This window comes from Puma concolor, unplaced genomic scaffold, assembly GCF_028749965.1.
Source record: "Puma concolor isolate L17-30 unplaced genomic scaffold, mPumCon1.1.hap2 unalloc_scaffold_23, whole genome shotgun sequence".
Taxonomy (NCBI): Eukaryota; Metazoa; Chordata; class Mammalia; order Carnivora; family Felidae; genus Puma; species Puma concolor.
Window position 1 is genome coordinate 142,182 of NW_028240229.1, and position 8,220 is coordinate 150,401.

The 8,220-nt window shown below is 50.8% G+C and overlaps 1 protein-coding gene across 1 annotated transcript in view; it reads left to right on the forward strand.

Moving 5' to 3' along the window:
• Positions 1–7,630, forward strand: part of LOC147571520 (putative palmitoyltransferase ZDHHC11B) — a 37,381-nt gene extending 29,751 nt beyond the window's left edge. The window contains exons 14-16 of the mRNA XM_086696296.1: positions 3,541–3,613; positions 3,816–3,896; positions 7,335–7,630. Coding sequence (XP_086552422.1) covers positions 3,541–3,613; positions 3,816–3,896; positions 7,335–7,630 — 450 coding nt within the window. The remainder of the gene's footprint in view (positions 1–3,540; positions 3,614–3,815; positions 3,897–7,334) is intronic.
• The last annotated feature ends 590 nt before the right edge of the window (positions 7,631–8,220 follow it).

Genomic DNA, 8,220 nt, shown 5'->3' on the forward strand with positions numbered 1-8,220 from the left:
GGAAGTGCTTGCTCTTGTCGTTGGCCCATTTTCCTCCTGGCCTGTTTCTGGTTTTCTTATAGATTTATTTGTGTTCTTTATATATGCTTGATACAAACGCCTCATTAGTTGGGTGAATTACAGATAGAGTGTCACAGCAACTCGACTCGATGCTTAGCTGAACTCAACATTTGAGGAATCAGAGTCACACTCACACTTGTGCATATTTTATGATAATGCTTTTTGGTCTCGTTTAATCTTGAACCCAATCTTCTAAAAGACAGTCATCTATACTTTCCACTACTAATTTTCAACATTTGATTTTGAGAGTTGAGTCCTCACTCTGTGGGTCATTGGTGTGTTTAGTGTGAGGTAGGGATCCAGCTTCATCCGTTCCAGGTGGGTTTCTGTTGTTCCAGCTGCTTTCGCTAAACATCAAATGGACCTTCTTTCCCCCACTGATTTATTTTTTGTATGTCTCGTATACTTTTTATTCCATACTTCCTCCACTACTGCCTTTCTGTATTTAGTTGAATTTGCATACTGTGCCATTGTGATTCCCATCTTCTTTCCTTTTGCTTATACTTTTTAGTTACCTTCTTACCGGTTACCTTGGGGATTACAATTAATACCTTAAACTTATAAGAGTCTAGTTTGAATAATACTACGTTAATTCTGGTAATATATACTCTGATCCTATACATCTTCCTGCCTCTTCCTTTATATTGTTACATCTTTACACGTTGTGTGCCCATTAAGAAAGATTTATAATTATTCTGTGAATTGGTCTTTTAAGTCACCTAGAGAAGAAGAGGAGTTACAAACCAAAGTACGACAATCCTGGCTTATGTCTCAACCTGTGTGGTTATCTTTCCGAGCGTACTTTATTTCATCTACTGTCTAGAGCCTCTGTTTTAGCCTAAATGTCTCCCGTTAGCATTTCTTGTAGGGGAGGTCTGTTGCTCATGAGTTCTCTCAGCTTTTGTTTATCTAAGAACATCTTAATTTCTTCTTTATTCCCAAAATACGGTTTTGTTGGATTTAGAATTCTTGGTCGGCAGATTGATTTTCCTTCCAGGACTTGAAAGGTGCCCTCTGGACTCCATGGTTTCTGATGAGAAATCAGCTGTTGATCTCACTGAGGCCCCTTGTATGTGATTAACCACTTCTCTCTCAATGCTTTCAGACTCCTCTCTTTGGGTTCTGAGAATCTGGCAGTGCTGTGTCTTGGTGTGAACCCTTCTGAGTTTATCTTGCTTGGAGTTTGTTGAGCTTCTTGGATGTGTAGATCCATATCTTCCATCGGAGTTGGAAAGCGTGCAGGCAGTGTTTCTTCAGATACTTTTTCTCTCTGCCCCCTCTCTTCTACTGGGCCTCAGGTCCGCCAGGTGCTCTTCATTTTCCTTTGTTCCATTTTTCTCCCTGGTCCTCAGGTTGGAGAATTTCAATTATCTTCAGCCTCACCGATCCTTTCTTCTCCTGCTCTGTTGTGAACTCTTCTAGTCAATTTTTAGTTTCACACTTTTCAGTGGCAGAATTTGGTTCTTTTTTGTAATTCTATCTCTTTATTGATTTTCTTTTTTGTTCATTCGGTATTTTCATGGCTTCCTTTAATTCTTCACCTTGGCTCATTGGGCACATTTAAGACAACTGACCTAATGTCCTTGACTACTAATTCAAATGTCTGGGCTTCTTCCAGGAAATTCTGTCAAATTATTTTTCTCCTTTGAATGCGCCATATTTTCCTGTTTCTCTGGATGTTTTATAATTTTTTGTTGAGAACTGTATATTCTGAGTATTATAATGTGGTTAAGTCTGGACATGAGATTCTCCCACTGCTTGGGATTGTAGATCTTTGCTTGTTGAACTATCAGTTTGTGACTCTCCCAAGCTACTTTTGCAAAACATGTATTTGTTGTTGCAAAGTTTCTCTCATTATCTCTGTGGTCAGCCAGTGTTTTCCTTCAATGTCTGGCCGCAAATAGGGGGAATAAGTGTCCCATTAGATGCTCCCAAAGACAGCTGCTGCCGCCAAGGGGGCCAGGGCAAGCGAGCCCTTGTGCCGGCCCCTCGGGACATGACCAGACCAACCAAAAGGCACAACAGACAAGTTTTGGAGTACAGAGTCCCTACTGCCTGCACAGGAATGAAGGCTGTTGGCCTGTAGCCACAGGACGACCGAGGGTGGGTTGTCGCTGCTTTGTTGACACCACTCACTCAGGAGAGTTGGACAGCATCTCTTCCCTGGTGCTGTGCACCGTGTCTGGTCTGGCTTCAGAGTCTGGAATAGTTGACCCCAAAGGCTCTCTTTAGCACAGTGGTCACATCTATGGAGGACGAATCTCTCATGCTTCCTGTTCCCTGGCTTTGTCCTCAGGTGAAGGATGCCGATGTGCACTCTGAGAACACGTGTCACCACCTCCCCACAAATCTCTACCCCGCAGGCAGGCCTCCACTGTTCCACTGCCCGGCTCCATTGTGTTTCTGTTTTCATTCTAAACAAACAGTGTGCTTCCCTGGGGCATCATTTCAGTAATACCTTGATCACCTTTGCTTCCAAGCACCATCACCTCCTTCTGTGGGTTTTTCTTACACGTCCTGCCTCTACCAGGTTGCTGCCCACTCCGTGGCCCTCTGTGGCCGGCGCCCCCACCTCTTACCCGTCGGAGCCCTGCCCCCACCTCAGCGCCCACAACTGCCTCTGCGTTGGGTCCCCTGGGGGCCTGTCCATCTCAACAGCATTGTCCTCACGCCTGGCTTTTCTGCAGTCTGCAGTCTGCCGTTTGCTTCCTCTTCTTCAGGGAGCCATTGTTCATGAGGTTCCCCTTTCATTTCCTTCCTGTTTAACCTCATTCATGCCTCAGTTTGTATCTTGACTAATTCTCAAGAGCTGGCTCTGGGAGGAGGACAAAGGCATGTACGGGTTTAGAGATCTCCTAGAGACACTGGACTTGCAGAACCTTCCAAGGAAAGTTGTGCACAGCTGCACAGTCCAGTCCCACCGCACACAGCCCTGTAAGTCAGAAGGAGCACCGTCCCCGGCCATTTGGCAAGAGCCAGGCTCTCCCCTGTCGTCTGTGCAGGGGATTTGAAGTCACCGTCAGCAGGCCCAGTAGCACCAGGGCAAGGGAGAAACCTCCTGCTTTCGAGAGATGGTGTGAAGACATTTGGGGCCCCTGGGTAGCCAGAACTCACCACCAGCAAGCAGATTGTGCAGAGAAGGTGCCAAGCAAGACGAGGCGGCCTGTGTTGTGTCTTCCCCCCCATGCCAATGGTCCAAATAGGCTTTGCTGGCCCCCAGGAGACCCTCCTGCTCATCAGGAAAAGCCCCACTTGTCTCTGTCCTGATGCGCGTGCAGAGGGAAAAGCCACCCCCCCAGCGCAGCCTCATCAGCAGCCCCACATACAAGTGAGTGCTCTGAACTCAAGAGGCGAGATGGCTGCCAGTGTTCCAGAGCCCGTCGTGGCTCCATCTCCAAATTGTGCTCTTGCTGCTACATTCTGTCCCCTTTGGCAGTGCGAGAGATGCCATGTCACGTATTTCCTGTTATTTCTCTGCAGGTCTCAAAGGACCAACAGGAAATGAGTTTGCCTGTGGAAGGAGACAGTGCTGAGGGCAAAGGCCCAGCTTCAGGTAAGACATCACACAGTGTGGGAGTTGACATCCACCCAAGTTTGATTCCCTAAAGAGGAAAATGTTTTCTCCAGAAAAACAAGGAGAGGGAGAAATCACCGGTGGGGAGTCAAAGGCTAGGACGCTTGTTGTGTCAGTGGCAAGGAGGACAAGCTTGGGCTCATGTAGTGTCTGCCAATGGTGCCTGGCGTCCCCACGCTAGCCCCACCACCTGCTCTGTGTGCTACAAAGCAGCAGGTGCAAGACGTGGGGCTGAACGCCCCGCTGGCAGAGTGCCTGCAAGGTAGGAGCTGGCCCTGGATGGCGTTGCTGTGGCTGCCGGTGTGAGCCATGGACCCTGACGTGCAGGGGTGGCCAGCCTAATGATGGCACCAGAGCGAGGGCCACGGAGAGTTTGACTAGTGACTGGAACCAAAGGCCTGATGTGCTCTGTTAGAGGCTCAGACTCCACCACCCGCACGCTGTCTGCCGAAATGCACGGTGATTTCGTTGTTCACTCGCCTGACCCTTCCAGAGTCCTTCTGAGACGGCCCCACCTCATCTAAGGAAATGTTCACCACTCAGCTTTTAAACAACTACCTACCCTTGGCCACGATGACACCTCCTACTGCCACCACCACTTCAGAGCTCACAGTGCAATTCTCCAGTGCTCCTGTTTCTAGAAAAGAGGTGGAGGCTGACCTTTCAACACACCTGTGGCCGCAGGAGTCAGTGGCTCCTGTTTCTAGAAAAGAGGTGGAGGCTGAGAGGGTGAGTTTGATTTCTGCGTGATTCCAGAAGGGGCCAAAGCTGGATTTTAAGAAACATAAAATACAAGCAAGTGGCATAAGTGACAGGAAGCCTGAGCCTCAGGTCTGGGTACATGGCAGGTTGGCTCCTGAGTGGACTGACACCACGAGCACATGCATGTGCACACTGTCCATGTGGGTGTGGTGCTTGTGGACAGGTAAGAACAAGGCGTCCTCAGCCAGGGACGGAGGCAAAGAAAAAACCCACAGAGAGCCCCGTGGGCACCTGCAGCCTATGTCCCAAGGGCCCCTGCCTCCCTGGTGAGCCGGGTTCTCACGGCCTCACATAAGGGAGAGACAGGCCCAAGCTCAGGGCACAGCCAGAATGGAAGGCCAATAAGTCATCCTGTAAAATCGGGACTCAAATGGCTACTCAAATGGCATTGTAGTGGTGAGCCCGGAGGAACCCCGTGCTCCGCTCCCACAGGACACAAGAATGAACCTTGGAGCCGAAAGGAGCTGAGAAAATCCCCAAACTCCTCAAGCTGAGGATTAACACCAAGTGATTGTGGACCAGCCGTTTGCAGGTGCCGAGAGGCGCTCCCCTCGCAGGAGCTGGGAAGATACCAGCCGCTCTCATCCCACATGGCCACGCCCTCATGGAGGCCAAGGCCACCACTGAAAAAGACACATGTTGGGAGCTGGGCTCAAGGACCAAATGCAAAGTAACTGTGGTTGTTGTTTGGGGAAACGACAGGCAAAGGGAAAAACATCTGAAGAGAACAGAAAACTTGTTTAAATTGCATGTGTATTTGAAGAGAAACCAAATAAAACTTAGAGCTGCAGAAAATACCACTGACGTGGGGCAGCTGACTGAGGGTTTTGTAGCACACGGGTCACAGTTGGAGTTCGTGAGCTCGAAGCTGGAACTGGAGAAGCTACCTGACACTCAAAGAAGGGACGACAGGTGGAGAGCGTGACCGGAGGTGGGGCTTGGGTCTGTGGTGTGAGCGGAGTCCCCCACAAGGAGGGCTGCTGGGGGGCATTGTGCGAGGCAGTGGGGCTGAGGGCCCTGCACTGCAAACCCGCACACACTCGGGTCCAGTGAGTCCAGGAACGGCAAATGAGACTGTAGATATGTCGTGAGCAAGCTGGCACACTCCAGAGACAAATAAAATGCGTGTTTTTAAATATTTGGCGATAAAAAAGGGGAGTCCTTCCAGGGAATATCGACTAGCTACACTCATTGTAACGGAAGCTACAGCAGAGTGGAGTCCTGCCTGCAGTACAGGGGGCCATCAGCCCAGGGCTGCCCTCCTGGCTGAAGCACGTTTGAAGGCGAAAGTGAAACAGGCACTTCACACAGAAGTAAGGAATGTTAGGGAGTGAAAAATAGACCATTTTCGTAGCATTTTTAGAAAGCGATGTCCCTAGGAACAGACCTAACAAAAGACACGCCGGACTCATGGAGAAAATGATAAAACTTGCAGAGAGACGTTTTAAGGAGCCTGATGAGTGCGGACAGACACAGCTCACGGAGTGCGTGCCAGGCCTCCCAGAGAGGCCAGTGCAGGATGCCAGCTCGAAACCCTGCGTCTGAGATGTGTGTGGAACTGCAAAGGATCAAGAATGCCAAGAGGCAGAAAAGGAGCAATTTAGGATGTCTGGCTGGGCTGCTTCCACGAAGCTCGTGAATCAAAGACAGAGTGGTGTCTGTGCAGAAATAAGCGCAGGGCCTGGTGTGGTGGCTTGCAGGGGCCGCGAGCACGTCAGTGGGCACAGGGACACTGTTTCTGGTGTGGGGCGACCGACGAGCAGGGGTGGGTAGATTGTTTCATAAACGCGGAAACATTTGGTGCCGTGTGGGAATAACACTAATGAAACCAGACCCCACCTTGTACCGTTTACACAAATTAATTCCACGTGGACTAAAGACATAATGCGTGAAGGGACAACTATACAAACTGGAAGATAATATTTGGTACTATCTTCTTTTTTTAAATTTATTTATTTATTTTGGGAGAGACGGAGAGTAGGGGAGGGGTAGAGAGCCAGGGAGAGAGAGAGAATCCCAAGCAGGCTTAGCACTGTCAGCACAGAGCCCGATGCGGGGCTCGATCCCAGGAAACCGTGAGATTTTGACCTGAACGGAGACCCAGAGTCCGATGCTTCACAGACTGAGCCCCCCCGGGCACTCCTGGTACTGTCCTTATGTCCTCATGGTGACTGAGGGTCCTTAAGCAAGATTTTCTTAAAGGCACTGTCCCTAAAGGAAGATACACAGAAATTAGATCACACCCAGATACAAAGGGAGGCTGTCAAAAATTGGGAAAATATTTGTAACACATAGCTGACAAAAATTGGTGTCCAGGACACAAAGTACTATGACAGCAGCAGGAAAAACGTAGACACATGATGACTAGGCACTTCAGGGAACAGGGAACCCAGAAGACCCACCATCAAGTGCGTACCTGCTGCCATCCTCCGGGAAATGTGACTGAAAACCACATGTGGTGGGGTGAGGTCCCTGTCACATGAGCAGGTGTGAGTCTGACATCACTGAGGACTGGCACAGGTGGGCCTGGGACGTGCACGTGGCTGGTGGGCTAGGGCCAGTGCTGCACCCACAACTGGTGGACAAGGCCGTCGGCACCGCCAGTCATCCCGGGTGTGGGTGGGGAAATGCCTGCCCGCTGCACCAGGAGCCATGAGCATTGCTGCTGGGTCCGAGGAGATGCCCAGTACGGGGATCCCAGCATGGGGGATAGGTGGAGGAGGGTTCCCGCTGACCCGCTGAGCAGGGCTGTGTGTGCAGACACAGATGTCCTGTGCAGAAGCAGCTGCCCTCCTGGCAAGATGTCAGGACGGACTGCACCAGGAACCTGTCCTTGGCCTTCCTTGCAGAGGGCCGGTTCTGCACCCGGGGCCAAGGACTGGGCGCGCCTTCTGCTCACCGCCCTCAGGTGCTCATGGCACTTTCTTTTGCTCTGCAGGAGCCAAGGAGCCCACACTGGCCAAATGGGCTGTCCACACACCAATGGCCTCAGAGGTCCGGGCTCGGGAGGCAGCCCTGGAGGAACTCAGGCTCCCGCACACACTGCCCTCCGGCAGCCAGAATGTGCTGCACATGGATGTCCCCTCGGAGAGGCAGCAGGTCTACAGCAAGGAGCCTGCCACTGTCACCACCACCAGGAAGCCTGCGGATGGGCAGGTGTGCAATGGAGAGGACATCCAGCTTCCAGGACAGATAAAAGAGGTGACTTGGGGCCGGGCATCGCCATCCAGCTAGGAAGCAGAGGGCCCGCTCGATGCTCAGGGAGAGACCAGGGTCAACCTGGATACCTCTGTCAGCACAACTTGTGTCCGCCCTGCCACGGAAGCCCCTGAGTCCAGGGCAGGTGCTCACCCCGACTCCCATGATGCCTGCAGGCGCTCCCGCCATGTTCATGATGCAGTGCAGCCCTCGACTCTATGCAGGCACCAGTGGCAGCCGATGGCCTGGCTTCCTCCAAGCAGAGTGCTGGGTCCTGCGTCCAGAGTCAAGGAAAGAAGGGAGCCTGTGCACACCCTGACTTGTGCTACACGGAAAGACTTTGACCACCCCTGCGCCTCACTCCACCTGGAAGCCATACTTGAAAGGCATTCATAAGTTTCCAAACACGTCCCCATCGTGCTCCAAGATTCAGGACAGACTTGGTGTGATGTTTTCACTTGTGTTACTTAGGAATGTTGACAACTGTTATGAACCTAAGTAGCCTTTAAGGAAATTCTTCAGACTTTCTTAGAAAGTTATACGAAATAATAAAAAATAATTTCACCGGCAATAAGCTTGAAATCAGTCTTGGTAAACTTTAAATTCTTGGGTTTCAAGTGGCCTTT